The following is a 14,691-nucleotide window of genomic DNA, read 5'->3' on the forward strand; positions in this document are numbered from 1 at the left end:
TCCAACTCAGTAAAACATCATGTTTCTCCTGCTTGGCAGCACGCCCACAGTGGATGGCTGCTGCGGCTCTGGGGATCCTGTTTCCACACTCACGGACAAAGCCAGGGGGATCCGCACAGCCCTCTTCCAGGGCTCGTGTTGTATTATTAAACTGCCGTGGCGGCTGACAGAGGCGATGGTTAGGTTTTCCTTTTGCTTAAATGAGAGTGTAAGCATAACGACAGTAATTCTAAGACCTTGTGCGTATAATAAGGATGTCAAGTACAGATGCAGCCAGCGTGCTGATACCAGCCGCGGGCAGATAGGTCAGTCCCCGTTTTATAGATGAGGAAACTGAGGCACGTGGCTAGTATGATGGGAGGGGCCTTGGAACTTAGTCCCAGCAGCAGTCCTGGTGATGGTGTCCAGTGGGTGTCCGCTAGCGAGGTCCGCCTGCACCTTCCTCCTTACCCAGCCCTGCTGTCAGTGTGGGTTAGGGAAATCTTCACAGTGCTTTTCCCACCTGCTTCCTGCTTTTGCTTTTGAGAATGAGGTGAGGGCAGAAGGCCTGCAATTCTGGGGAGCCCTAGAACGGTGGAGCATGCAGGAAGCCGGAGCTGAGCCCTGGGGAACCTCCTGCAGGTCTGGCTCCTCCCGGGGGGCCGATGGGGAGTGGACAGGAAGTGTGGGTGCACAGAGCCAGACGCATGGCCCGAGATCAAGCTGACCAGCACAGATGGACAGGCACATGCAGATGCACTCACCGAGCCGGTGGGCGGGTGACTGTAAGCTTTAGTAAGCTCTCTGGGGAGGTGTGAGGCTGTAGGCTGCAGAGATGCGCGTATGGCCCCAGTGTCTGCACGAGCTCAGTCTAAAAATGCCAGCAAAAAACATATGTGGGTCTCACAGACACACAGAGCTTCAGCAGCCTGGGAATCAGCCTTGAGCATCTTCTGGGGTTAAGCCCTGGCATGCCGTGTGGGTCCCTTCTCCCTGCAGTTAGTCCTACTCGTGCATTCCAGGAACATTTGGTTAACTTGTTTTAGTATCATCTTAACATCATATAGTTATGATGAGAAGGTAAATTTAATTCCACAAGCATCTTCTCACTACCTAGTTCTGTATATATTTTTCAAAAAATTATAAAACTTTAAAAAATTATAAAACTTAATAGAAATGCTTTTCTATCCACTACAATTTTGGATGGGAAACATTTGGCGGGGGGGGGGGGATTGTGTCCTTCCTGAACATGTGCAGATTTTGATTCCTTATCATTATTCCATAAATACAGTAGAATCTTTTATGTAGCATTTGTATTGTATAAGGTATTATGAGGAATCTGCAAAAGATTTAAAGTGTAGGGGAGGTATGTAAATACCATGCAATTTTATAATATAAGGGATGTTAGTGGGTTTGGGGCTGGTGTATTGTGATTGTTACACAGGGTCCTTTTTCCTCTTCATAGACAGGCAGTGGAGTGGACTGTGTGTGTGTGTGTGTTTGTGTGTATGTGCACGCACATGCATTCTGAAACACACCCATGCACACACCTGTTCTTACAGGAGCACCTGTAACCCGTCAGAGCAGCAGACAGGGTTAAGGGAATGGAAATAGGTGTTTTCTGTCCTTTGGAGGTGAAATAACTGTGGGATCCCCTCCTGGGAAGCGAGGTAAGTTGGAAAGGCCTGCTTGGCCCCAGTCTGCCGTACTCCCAGCCCCGCTGGGCCGTCTGTGCCCGAGGCTCCTGCACTGTCACGTGACAAGGTGGATATGGTGACCACAGCGTTCATCCTGGAGCCCGCTGCCCTCCTTTTCCGGAGGTCTGTGGTGGATCCCATCCTCGTTGCCTGTGGCTGAGCTGGAAACTGGGCGATGAGCGAATCGGGGCTGGTTCCGCGCACACATTCCGTGGCGATGACGAGGAGGCTTGGCCGGTCCCACGCGCGTCAAGGAGGCAGATGTGTGCAACTGTCTCTCAAACCACACTGAGAGTCACTGCTCTGCTGGACACGGACCAGCGTTTGTTAGGTCACCAGGCAACTGGAAGCAACAAATACTTGGGAGTCTGGGGTGGAAGGGGTGAAAAACAGACTGATTCTAAATATCCTTGTCACTCGTCCTAAGAGCCCTCCCCACCCGAGGGCTCTGGGCTGACTCCTGTCACCCTGTGTCGTGGCCAGGGGCTCTCAGAGGGGACCGACAGCCCGATGCCACCTGGCTGCCCCAAGTGCAGGGCTTTAGCCACTGCTTCCTCCTTTGGCCAGCTCACATGTCACGCCACCCCACCACTGCCTGAACTTTCCCTGGAGATTTCTGGGGTGCCCGACGACGACGCAGGCCCATCCCTGTGTCTCCTTTGTATCTGCACAAGAAGAGTTAACCCTTGACGGCACTCAGTAGCCAGCTGCAGAAAGTGCCCATTGTCTTCCTGTAAAATAGGGAAAATACTTAAGAGCCTTTGTAGGGGGTGTGTGTGTGTGTGTGTGTGTGTGTGTGTGGTACTGGGGATTGAACCCAGGGAGTGTTGAGTACATCTGCGGCCCTTTTTATTTTATTTTATTTTATTATTTTATTTTATTTTATTTTGAGACAGAGTCTTGCCAAGTTCTCTGGGCATGAATTTGCGATCCTCCTGCCTCACTCTCTTGAGTAGCTGGGTTGCAGGCATGTGCTACCACTCATGTTCTTTACTGAGATATAATTCACACAACATACAATTCGCCTATTTAAAATACTCAGTTCAGTGGCTGTGAGTATATTCAGGTTCATGCATCCATCCCCACAATTGATTTTAGAACATTTTCATTACCCAAAAAAGAAATCCCCATAACTTTTCACCCGTCACCCCTGCCCCGCCCAGACTCCTTTGTCCTTCTCAGCCTGAGGTAACAATAATCTGCTTTCTGACTTGTGGATTTCGCTTACCTGGACATTTCATATAAATAGAATCATATAAGATGTGGCCTTTGTGATTCAGTATCTGGCTTCTTTCATGCTAGGTCCATCCATACTTCCTTCCTCTCCTCTCCGTAGCTAACATTCCTTGGTAAGAACACACCACGTCTGCGAAGCCATTTGTCAGTGGTAGACACATGGTGGAATTTTCTTCTGCTCTTTTTCACCTATTAAGGTCCAGGAGCTCTATCTGATTGCCTTTCAATTCCTGACCATTATTTAAGGAAGAGAGACATTTTTTTAAATCACATTTATCACACCCCTAAATTATTTCTTGTTTTGTTCAGGAATATAATCCCTCCTCAGACATTATGTTCTGAGCCTGTAAGAAAATTAAAATTTTTTTTTTTTTTAAAAGCTATTAGTTTATAAGACTTGCCAAAAGAAATAATTCAAACTCTCCAGTTTCTCCTTTCCTTTCTTCTTATGATTACTTAGGCTTTAAAAAGTTCACTTAGTTTAGATGAGGATTCCAACTGGCTGAGGAAAAAAAATAAGTTTCCCCCCAGGGAGAAAAATACTGTGAGATAAGGACAGAAATACGCTAGAGTTTTAGCAGGGGAAGCATTCGCACTCTGCGCCAGCACACTTTATAACAAGATCTGACTCCAGGTCATGTGGGTCCGATGACACCCATATTTAATCTTTCCCTGCTGGGAGCTGATTTTCCCTGGCACATACTCTGCCCAGGCCTGGTGCTGCACTTGGCAGAGATGATGCCAAACAGGCCCAGGTGGAACTTTTCAGTTTCCCAAATTTCTCTGAAGGTCTGCCAGTGTGGCTGTGGGATTGAGGTTAGCTAGAGGAATGGGATTCGGTTGCGGGGGAGTTGCAGGCCCAAGCCCAAAATGGCGGCCGGTGAAACTCTTCAGCTTTGAACCTAATCTCCTGTGTCCCTCAGTTTGGGCTCCTGCTTGGCAAGGTTTCTCTGGGACTGTCAGGACGGGGATTTCCTGAGTCAAATGGGGGACCTTGTGTGTCTTTCCCTTACATACTTGCCCCAGGGAATTCCTTCTTGAAAATCCCAGGGACATGGTCAGTGTGCCCTCCCTCCTGCCATTTAAGAGGCAAACCAGAATGCCATAATGTAACAAGATAGTGTGTGTGTAGGGTGGGCTAACATGCTTATATTTAGAGCCAAAAAGTGGTCACAAATTTAAATTTAATGACATTTCTTTGATGTTGTCCCTCCACATTTGTGTGGAGGTGTGAGAAAGCTCAGGCTTCAGAGCCAGTCACTCTTGGCAATTCTTGGGCCTTTGCCCCCACCTCTGAACTTGTCGTGTTTGGAGGTGGAAGGAGGATACCTTCTGCCCTGCAAGAGGGTAGGGGTGGGGATCCCATGAGGTGGTGTGCTTGATTCAGAAAGGTACTCAAGGGGAGCTGCTTCTGAAGCTCTTCTTCCCCAAAAGGTTTTGGTTTCACCCTCCTTTGTACCCAGCTTTCAGCAGGAACACTTGATAAGATGTTCAGAGTCCTGTCCGAGTAGGGTTGCCATGGTGCCTGCGAGGGGGAGGCCATCTTTGTCTCCCTGCAGCACCTGGGACCTGCACGTCAACCACAGGGTGTGGAAGTTGCAGGTAACTGAGAGACAAATACAGACTCTGCTGTGTTCTGCAGGGAATTAATGTATCAGCTTAATAACCCTCAAGCTCAGTCTAGCCTTTCACAGAAAATCCCCTCTTCCAGAGCACAGTAAATGTTTGCAGTGATTACCATGGTTCCTTTACATTTGTGGACGGGAGCCCAAACTGAACAGCCAGAAGTAGACACCAGCTACTTGGAATACTATAGGGAGGCCATAAATACCCAAGTAGACAATTTGTTTTTCCTCCGGTGGCTTTCTTGGCAGAAAATGAAAAAGGCAAAAATGGCTAAATGACTAAAGAAAACATTGTGGCACTGGCGATGGTGACTTAAGGTTTCTGTATTGCTTTCCTGTTATTGCATGGCGCTCTCGTGACTCCCAGAGGTAGGCGAGATAATACTGGAATGTGGCCCAGGAAATGCTGCCTTCCCACTCGCCTACTGGGTGGTTATATAGGTTATTCAATCATTTTTCTATTATTTATTTATTTGCTTTTGTGGTATTGGGATCAAATCCAGGGCCTTGGGCCTGTTAAGCAATTGCTCTACCACTGAGCCACATCCCTGGCCTTCTTCATTTTTAAAATAGGAATAACAACATCTTCCTCCTACGGTTGCTATACAGGTTACCTAAAGTAAGATATGAAAAATCCTGTACTACGTTATTAGGAATAATAATCCTCGCTTCACAGAGGGGAGACCACAAAGGGCGGTCAGTCTGCCAGAGGCCGCACCCCTACTGCTGGGCAGAGCCCAGTGCAGGTCCAGTCCTGCAGCTGCAGCCTAGCTCCCCTTCCCTCTGTCCCTCCCCGCGTGCCCCCGGGGACCAGACTGCTGACCACAGCGTCAGGGCACTCACACCTTCAATGTCTCCTTCTGTGTTTGCAGAACATCATCAAGAAGGTGATCGGGCAGAAGTTTGTGTACAAGTTCGTCTCTTTCCCCGAGATCCTGAAAATGGATCCTCACACGGTGGAGCTCAGCCGGGAGAGCCTTCTGCTGCAGGACAGCGACTGTAAGGTGGCCCCCGGCAAGCACGGCTTGTCCGCCCTCAAGAGCGCCAGCCGCAACGAGTACATCCACTCGGGACTGTACTCGTCCTTCACCATTAACTCCCTGCAGAACGCCCCGGAGGCCTTCAGGGCCATCAAGACGGAGAAGCTGGAGGAGCCCCTGGAAGCCAGCCCCCCAGTGGAGGAGGTCCGGACTGTGATCAGGTTTGTGACCAATAAAAGCAGCAAGCACGTCGCCAGGCCCGCGGTGCCCCTGCCCTCCACCTCGGAGGCCACTGCGGCCTCTGCCTTCCTGGCCAAGTCCGTCTCCGCCAAGATCTCCTCTTTAATGCTGCCAAACGCCGCCAGCGTTTCCTCCGCATCGCCCTCCTCCTCTCGGTCCCCATCCCTGTCCCCCAACTCGCCCCTCCCTTCTGAACACAGAAGCCTCTTCCTGGAGGCCACCGGCCAAGACTCGGATTCCCTGGAGCCCTTGAACCTGTCATCGGGCTCCAAGACCAAGTCTCCATCTCTTCCCCCCAAAGGCAAAAAACCCAAAGGCTTGGAAATCTCCGCACCCCCGCTGGTGCTCTCGGGCACCGACCTCGGCTCCATCGCCCTCAACAGTCCAGCGCTCCCCTCCGGGTCCCTCACTCCCGCCTTCTTCACCGCGCAGGTAAGAGCCATCGCTGGGGCCCAGCTTAGAAAGGACAAAGGGTGACCAGAGCCACTTCCTGCCGTCCTTCCGTGGACAGCCCTGGTGGACGCAGGCCCCAAAGTCACTTTGTAAATGGCAGGGGGATCCCTTTTCCATCGCAGGGTGTTGGCTGAGCATCCTGGGGCGCCAGGTGGGCTTCTGAGGGGATACAAGATGGGACGTGCACACCAGCCGGCCGGGAAGACCGGCACTGATTCCCAGGCCAAGTGGAGGGGACATTCACGCCCCAGGAGGCGCTGGGCCTTAGGAGCTTGCCATGGTAGCGGCCTCTCTGGGGGACTTGGTGCAGCCACTTGTTTTCTGTTAGCAAAACATGGATGTTCACAGACCCCATCCTTGCTGTTGGGAGCATGGAGCTGTCACATTGGTCTGTGATAACAAACACAAGGGCCACACCAAGTACAAAATGCAGGGCGGCTATGAAGAAGTCCAGGTGCACGTCACCCGGGAGAGAGAGAACTTGCATAGTGCAGAAGTGATTTTTTGTTTTTAACTCCAGGAGAAGGCAGCCTTTTCCTTGAAGCAAAAATGCCTAGCAGTCAGAGAGGCTGAGCCAGGAGGGTCGCAAGCTGAAACTCAGCCTAGGTCACTTAGCGATGTAGTGAGACTCCGTCTCCAAAAAATAAAAAAAAAATAAAATGAAACAAAACACTCAGTGGCCTGTCTGGTCCAGCTGACAGCTGCAGGGCAGGGCCAAGGTGGTGCCCCAAGCCATACTTCTGCTCGGCCTGGAGTACTGGATGTAGTTTAGTGGCAGAGATTGACTTGGGGCCATGAACTTGGATTCAGCTCCTGCTAGCCAGCTTCCTAGGAGGGGCTGTAGGCATTGTTGACTATCGTGAGGACAAAGGCTGTGGTGTGTGTCAGCTCCAGCGCCTGGGCAGCCCCTGTTGTTGGTGGGGCAAAGTGGGGGACCCTGACCTGAGAGCGGGTGCTCAAGGGTGGCTCGTGGGCTCTTTCAGCCACAGAAATGCACTTTCCTCTTGTGGGGCCAGCTATGTACAGTCTGATCCTATAGGCTCCTGGCATCCGGGAATCTGCAGGCAGCTCCTCTAGACTCTGCCTAGCTTTGGAAGTGGGGAAAGGTTTGCTGTACTGACTCCTCAGCCTGGAAGCGAGATTGCCAAGATCAGTTACTCCCAGCTAGAAACATGGCGGGAAGGAGGACACAGGAGTCTTGGCCAGACCCATGTCAGGCAGTTCTGGTTCTCCAGGGACCTTATGAAACTACAGACGTCATACGGGCCCAAATTCCGATCGGAAATCTTCATCTGTCTTCTGATATGAACAGGAAGCCATCATCAGCTCCCCCAACCCCCATCCCAGAGCCCTCACTTTTATCAGAAGTATTTGTGGTGCAGCTGCTGGGTTTTGACTCTGTACTAAACAGAGATTATTGATGTAGACATGGTGGTCACTCAAAGGCTCCTTGAACACAGGGCTACACGGGAACTGAAAAATTTGAACACAAAAGCCACCAGGTGCCAAGGAGTGACGACCTTGCAGCGTGGCTGCCGAGCTCATAGTGGAGTGTTGGTGAAAAGCAAGGCGGTCTCTGTTGGCACAAGCTACTGAAATTGAGATGGGGAGAAGCAGCACGCGAAGCCCTCCGGGGGCCCAGCCAGGCACCATGGCAGCCTGAGAAGTGCCAGCTGGAACATCCAATTCGTGGTGCCTTTTGTATCTTGGTATCATCTCTCCCTCTTCCTCCCATTTGTCTTTTCTGTTCAGTCCCTCTTCTCACTTACCTTAATTAGGTGACATGAATTCAGAATTCCCTTGTTTCTGCAAGACCCGTGTTCATCTTACTTGTGCTGCGGAAGACGCTGGATTCGGATGTGTGTGGCGCGGGGAGTCTTGTGTGTGCCCCAGGGTGTTTTGTTAGCAGCGGCTGGATCTGTGCTAATGGAGTGCAGACAGCTGCTGAGGTCTGAAATGATAAAATTTCCATCCTTTATTAGTGGCTGGGGAAGCAGCTTGGAGCCAGAGTCAGAAAGTGGGAATCTGGAGCAACAGCGATGTGGGTGGTGAGCAGTTGGGGCACAGAGCATCCTACTTAGCTCTGGTGTGGGTTTTCATCTATTGTATCTTTTGCTATTATTCTCAACAAGGGAAAAAAGCAGCCCAGCTTTCTTCTTTGCTCCAGCTCCTGAGCTCTCTGCACACTGACCCTCCTACGGGCAGAGGATGTCCTTCTAGGAGCTCTTTGTAGAAGACGTCCTTCTAGGCAAAGGCTCTTGGTTCCTCCAGCTATGGGTTGCCCTTGTCTCTCCACCTGGGGGTCCCCTCCTCATCCCTCTCCTTGCCTGTTCTGTCCTTCATGGGTCTATTGCCTGGTCCCTGGGTCTTCCCCATCACTTTCTGTACCTACCCACACCTATGCGAGCCTCTGCACTCTGTCCTCTTTTTCTTAAGATCCAGAGCTTCTGTGGGAGTCTATTCCTCTTTTAAAGTCCTTAAAACCATGCCTTACTTTGAATTACAACTCTAGGAATTTTTAGAGATTAATAGTCACCTTTTATTTGAGATCATTTTTAACCCCAAGGTGGCATTTTCATGGATTCTGTTAGCATCCATGTGAGTCAACCAGCTCGATAGACATTGTGATTTTTTTCTTTCTTTTTCCTAAAGGCTGAATGATTTACCATGATCTCAAATCATCAAATCAAGTAGTCAGCAATTACTTCCTGTAGGGTAATTCATTTATATCCTCTTTAGTCAATTAAGTTTACATATGGCCATCCTTTTAAATTAATTCATTTGGGAGATAATCACTGAATTGCTAGGTAGTTGCTAGCTCCCTGTGGATGCAGAGGTTAGCAGAAGAGATACAGTGCTTGTTCTCATGAACTTACAGGTTGTGGTTGAGCAAGTAAAGAATATGGGGAAATACATAATTTAGGGTGTTACAAATTCTGGAGGACCCCGAAAAATGCCCCAGGAATTCAGACTATTTTGATAGGAAATTAACAGCTTCTACAGTCGTATGTCGGGTGAAGCAAAAATTCCTTGTTAGGATCAGTTAGCAAATAATGATTGTATTAATGTTTTGCAAGACATAAAAAGAATAGTACCAGGGCCTATTTTTATGACCTTAGGAGCGTGCTATACCAAGGTGCATGCGTGCGCATACAGGTGGCACATGGCGAGGGTCATCTAGCCTGCACAGAGAAGCGCCTTAGGAGATGGAGGGCTAATTATCCAACTCACTTCAACAGACACTCTTTAGTCAGTACTGGTGTCTACATAAATGGTGGCAGAGTGGACAGAAGGGACTTTAACACTGGATGTGGAAAGGAGGTGATGAATTCAACTTTGAATGGGAGGAAACTCCAAATGGAAATGTCCAACCAGTGACCAGCAAGGGGACAGGACACACCTAGACTTGTACACGGTTTCATCTCATCGAGTAGATAGGGGCTGAGTACTACAGAAGAAACAAAGATGGGCAAACACCTTAAAGACTGCGGAAAGAGGATCAGGAACATATTTAGAATACCATAACACGAGGCAGAATATGTTAAATGTTAAGAAGAAAAATGGTAACACAGAGTTCTAAAAATTTAGCAACAAAAGAGACATCTCATCTGGTTTCGGGAGATCGGGAAAGTCTCCTTTGAGGAGGTAACATCTTAATGGGTAACGGGGGGTGGAAGCAGAAAGGGAGCATGACCCAGCAGAGGGTCATGAAGAAGGGCACAGCAGAGGAGGCCAGCTCGCCTTAGAGCTCACATGTGGAGTCTCTTAGGGGAGTCAGTATTAAGTGAAAAAGAACTGAGTGGCGAGAACAAAGACCAGATCCTGGAAAGAGTCCTCCTTGGAAATGGATGCCCATTGCCCCCGGGTGAGTCTCCTTCTCTGGGAGCCCCGGGCATGGGGAGCACCCAGTGGCCATTTGTTAAGACAAGCACACCTAGGTGGAGGGAAAGGGTGGATTTTGCCTGTGGCTTCATTCTTTAGCCCTCTTTGCCTGGCTCTGCAAGCTCGTGGAGAGAGATTTTAGAAGTTTACACTGTTCTGAAGATAACCCAAGGCAGCCTTTATAGGAACTTTCCTTTAAAAAGTAACCAAATAGCTGTTTAAGGCCACCGTATCTGCAAGGAGTAAGGGATGGGAGGGAGAGGAGCAGATGAAGTAATTTCACAGTGTTTATATGCATATATTATAGAAGACATTTCAAACATGTTAACCAGGAGAAACAGAAGGCCACTGTATTCTGAGTACATCCCGTATCCCTGGGCAACAAATGTGCAAACATCTCAAATCCAGATATGGGTACAAATTTTAGACTATGGAAATCCAAATTCTAAATCATACATATGGCCTGGAGGATTAAAAAGGAAAGGGTGTGTATTTATGGCCCAGGATAAGAGAATCGTAGCTGTGTTTTGTGGCAAAGATGATTGTCTCTTTAGACACTGAGAAGCCTTCACTGGCTTTTAAATGTTAGTTGGAACCTGGCTCCAGATATGAGTTCTCAGCTCACCGGAGTCTGTGGATTTGAGCCTAACACAACTAAGTGGAACTGGAAAGTAAGGCTGACTCAGCTGAGTCCATCTGTCTTGGGCCATTCAGTACTTTTTTATGTACAGTTGAGAGTTTCTCCCATGAATAGATGAACTGTATTTAGTATGTTAGGTACACTTATAGTTAATGACTAATTTGTTCAACAACATTTATCAGGTAGAGTGTATCTAGTTTCTAATACTTGTTGCACATTTCTGTGGGCCAGGCACACCGTAAGAGGGTCAGAGCATCATCTTATGTAATCTCTCGGCAACCCTGAAACGGGCATTTTTTAGTCTCCCCATTTTACAGATTGGGAAATTGAGGCATAGAGAGGTTAGGTAGTTTTCCTGAGGTCACCTAGCTAGTAAGTAGTGTTTCTGAGCCTGGAGGCCTGGCAGATCTCATGCTGAGCTGCTAATCCTTAACCATGAAGTCAGATGGGCCTGGCACCTATGTTAAACTACCTGGACGACAACAAGTGGAGGGTTTATTCAAATACATATGTATCCCAGGAACCTTATAGGTCATTTAGTATGTAGGAAATGCCGTGGAACTGAAGACTCAAGTAATTTGGTATAAATTTGTTTACCTTTCAGCACTTTCCAGTTGGAAGACCTTTGGATGTTTCTCTCCATTTCCCTGAAGAGAGCAGACCTTTCAGAATAGGTTTAAGCCCAAATACTCTTGATAGTTAATGAAGCTACTGAGGCCAATCCTGGGGAAAAATAATGCTTGAGCATCCACCATGATGCAGTCTGAAATGCTGGTGCCTTTGCCGTGGTTCTTACACAAAGCACCTCATTGACATCACAGATCCACCAAGGGGCTCCCTTCCAGTCGCCAAAGGTGCAAAACTCCCTGGGCCAGGGAGTTTGCCTCTGCTGAGCATAAAAGCTGTGCAGATTTACAGTTGGAGCGAGTTGTTTCTTCTGCCTTCTGGCTGGCATGTGGGCCAGGACTCCCGCTGGGTGTGTGCATGCCAGTGTAGGCCTTGGCATTGTCCAAGGAAACCCAGAGAGCTGGCTTCACACCTAATCCGACGAGAAAGAACCCTGTTCCCATGACAGGAAGATGAATTCTCAGCTCACATCTGCAGCGAAATCTGGAAAGCCCAGCTCAGAGCTTCTCAGGAAGCCACCATAGTATATTTTACCAGCATCCTCAACTATTAACAGGCCCTTGATAATGAAGTGAAGCTTGAGAGGGCATTTAAAAACAAGTGTAAATAAATAAAATAAATGAAATTGAAAAATTGAAAAGTGTAAAAAAAACACACAAAAAACAGAAGTGTGTGCCTGCCCTTGTCACCTAATAAATGTCCATTTTAGAAAAATAATTAGATAAGAAAGTAAGTCCCTTTATAGGAACTTGTTTGGCATGTACACTACATGGGAGAAGGGGGGGGTGAGTTAAAGGAACCATTTGTCAAAAGTTGCTACTAACTTGAGTTTCCCATCAGAATGTTTTAGGAAAGGTAACTCATGAAAACCCCTTTCCTTAGTATACTGCTAATAGAATTAGCACTGAAGAAAATTAATTAAAATGAAACTGGTCCCAGCCTTGGTTTTCCTGAGATGGGGGCTCCCTGTTGATCTCTGCGGAGTTGGGAGAACCTCTGTCAAGATCTGTCTGTCTGCTCTGTTTCCCAGACACCAAATGGATTGCTTCTGACCCCAAGTCCACTGCTCTCGAGCATACATTTCTGGAGCAGCCTTAGTCCAGTTGCTCCACTGAGTCCTGCCAGGCTGCAAGGGCCAAACACGCTGTTCCAGGTGAGCGTTGGGAGATGCACTTTCAGGGGGGTCTTTTCCCTAAATCCTGCAAAGGCTCAGATGGTTCATGCCACGTATTTGGTTAATATGTTAAGTTTACAGGACTCCTATGAATGGGGATGCCCGCCGTTTCACAGAAAGATGCTTGTATTGGGGCAGAAATGGAGTACTCCTCTCATATTCATAAATGAAACAGTTAGGTCTTTTTAAATTTGTTTTGTTGAGATGTGGTCTCTTTTAAGTTGTCAGTCCCCCTGCCTCGGCCTTCCAGGTGTGTACCACTACACCAGGCAATTAGTTCTTTAAGTGTTCTGGATATTTTCATTTGATTATGAAAACTGGAAATTTATTAAGGAAAAGATGAAACTTGAAAAAATATTTTTTATAAAAGCTTTTTAACTTTAAAATGTTAATCCAGTTAGGCAGTGTATTGCAATTCATACATGTTATTCAGTCAAAGTAAAATGAAAAATAAAAATAGTGAACAATTTCTCCATGCTGGGATTGAAAAAGTTTCCCGCATAATTCTACAAGTCATAATCAAATTTTCTTGTTCTCTTAAAAAAAAAAAAGTATTCAGGGCATACGGTTAAAAAATAATGAAGATTTAGCTATTTTATCCTGCAGAACTCTGTTAGGTGAACACATTCATTATTCATTCATGTGCTGGATCTTGCGGTAGCATCGCTTGCTATCATGTGATAGCAAGACCCAAAGATTGTTGCTCACCAACCTAAGCAGGACAGGAATGAAGCAAACTCCCTCTCCAGCTAATTCTGCTTTGTCTCAATTGCCTTGCATTCCAGGCCCCTAGTGGGGCTCACCTCAAGCCAGCTGCAGTTCTTTTGTTCCCCACTTGTATTTGCATTTAGCACTTTTTATCATGACTGCCCGGAGATCGGGCAAACTCTAGGCTGTGGCTCCTCAAGAGACTTGAACTGTATCCTGTCCACTGTGCTGTCTCCCAGCATCCAGCACACTGCTTGGGACACAAATGATGTTAGGAATTACTGGTGACAGTCAAAAGGAAAGCATATCAAAGAATTTGTGCTGAGAGGTCAACAAAAGGTAAGTGTTGTTAAAGATCAAGTCTCTGTGTCTTCTGAGTTGGTTGTTTTGCTTGTCAAGGTATTTGCTCAGTACCTGCTCTGTGCCGGAGCATGTGGACAGGCTGGGATTTAGGATCTCACTGGAGCAATGGTGGTGCTAAAAAGGTTTTCATTGCTATCTTGTTTCTCTGGTTTCCTAGTGGGGCTGGGGTGAGGTGTCACGATGGGACTATATCTCTGGAGTAATCAGGCTTCATTCTCTTCCCTGGTCCTTATTCCCATCACGAGAAATGGAGTTGTGGTCATCCACAGCCAACATGCTGATTTTTAACACTGTTTAACTTGAGCAGGGAAGCAAAAACTAGACAGTCTGCAAAAAGCAACAAGCAGATGTAGTATTTGAAAAGCTTTAGAATAGGAATACTGATGCTTTGGAGAGGAGATAAAAGACCTCATTTCTTGAAAGTCTGAAGATCAGAGTGGCAGTATTCTAGTAAGTAGAGTAGAAAGATATTGTATGGCTACAGTAAGCTCCTTGGGACAGGACTGCAAAGCTGTGCACATCTAGACTCTGACACGGAGCTTCTGTAACAGGTATCTGTGAATAACTGATTGCTTTTCACCTCCCTCTTTATTGGGAATTCTGCCACCTGATTGGTGCAGAGCTTGGTATCTTCTTAGGAAAGCCATGGGGAGCTATTGGAATTATACTCCATTTGTCTAGTCCAGTATTCCCAACAGTAAGTATGGCTCATGGCCGCAGTGATTCTATACATTATTAGGGTTTTTGGGAGTTGGGCCAAGTGCATTGGCAGTGGTTCTCAAAGTTAGCATGCCACAGAATCACTGGGATGATGTGTTAAAATAGATTGCTAGGGTCCACCCCCAGACATTCTGGTTCATTAGTTCTTGGGTAGGATCTGATCCAAAGTTCACTGAAGTTCCTAGTGGTGACCCTGGTTCAGGAACCATATTTTGAGAACCACTGCAGACCAGTGAGTGGTTCCTAATTTACATTTAGAATAAATTACTGTATTTAAGGGCTACCTGCTTAGAGTTTCAATTTTAATTTCACCAAAGAGATCTGGTCTCTCTTGGAGCCGCTGAAAATATAACAGGGGACTGGGGGA

General features: G+C 47.4%; 1 protein-coding gene across 3 annotated transcripts in view; it reads left to right on the forward strand.

Moving 5' to 3' along the window:
- Positions 1-14,691, forward strand: part of Elk3 (ETS transcription factor ELK3) — a 55,326-nt gene that overhangs the window by 34,585 nt on the left and 6,050 nt on the right. The window contains exons 3-5 of one of the 3 annotated variants that reach the window (XR_205262.3): positions 5,410-5,738; positions 6,059-6,189; positions 12,390-12,512. Coding sequence is in view for 2 of the 3 variants with exons in the window: in XM_004844904.3 (XP_004844961.2) it covers positions 5,410-6,189; positions 12,390-12,512 (903 nt within the window). In the remaining variant the exon portion in view is untranslated. Of the gene's footprint in view, positions 1-5,409; positions 6,190-12,389; positions 12,513-14,691 lie in introns of all 3 variants that reach the window. The other 2 variants (XM_004844904.3, XM_021258447.2) reach the window with 2 other exon arrangements.

Source organism: Heterocephalus glaber, unplaced genomic scaffold (assembly GCF_053883595.1).
Source record: "Heterocephalus glaber isolate CG9 unplaced genomic scaffold, H.glaber_assembly_v1.0 deba00001572, whole genome shotgun sequence".
Lineage (NCBI taxonomy): Eukaryota > Metazoa > Chordata > Mammalia > Rodentia > Bathyergidae > Heterocephalus > Heterocephalus glaber.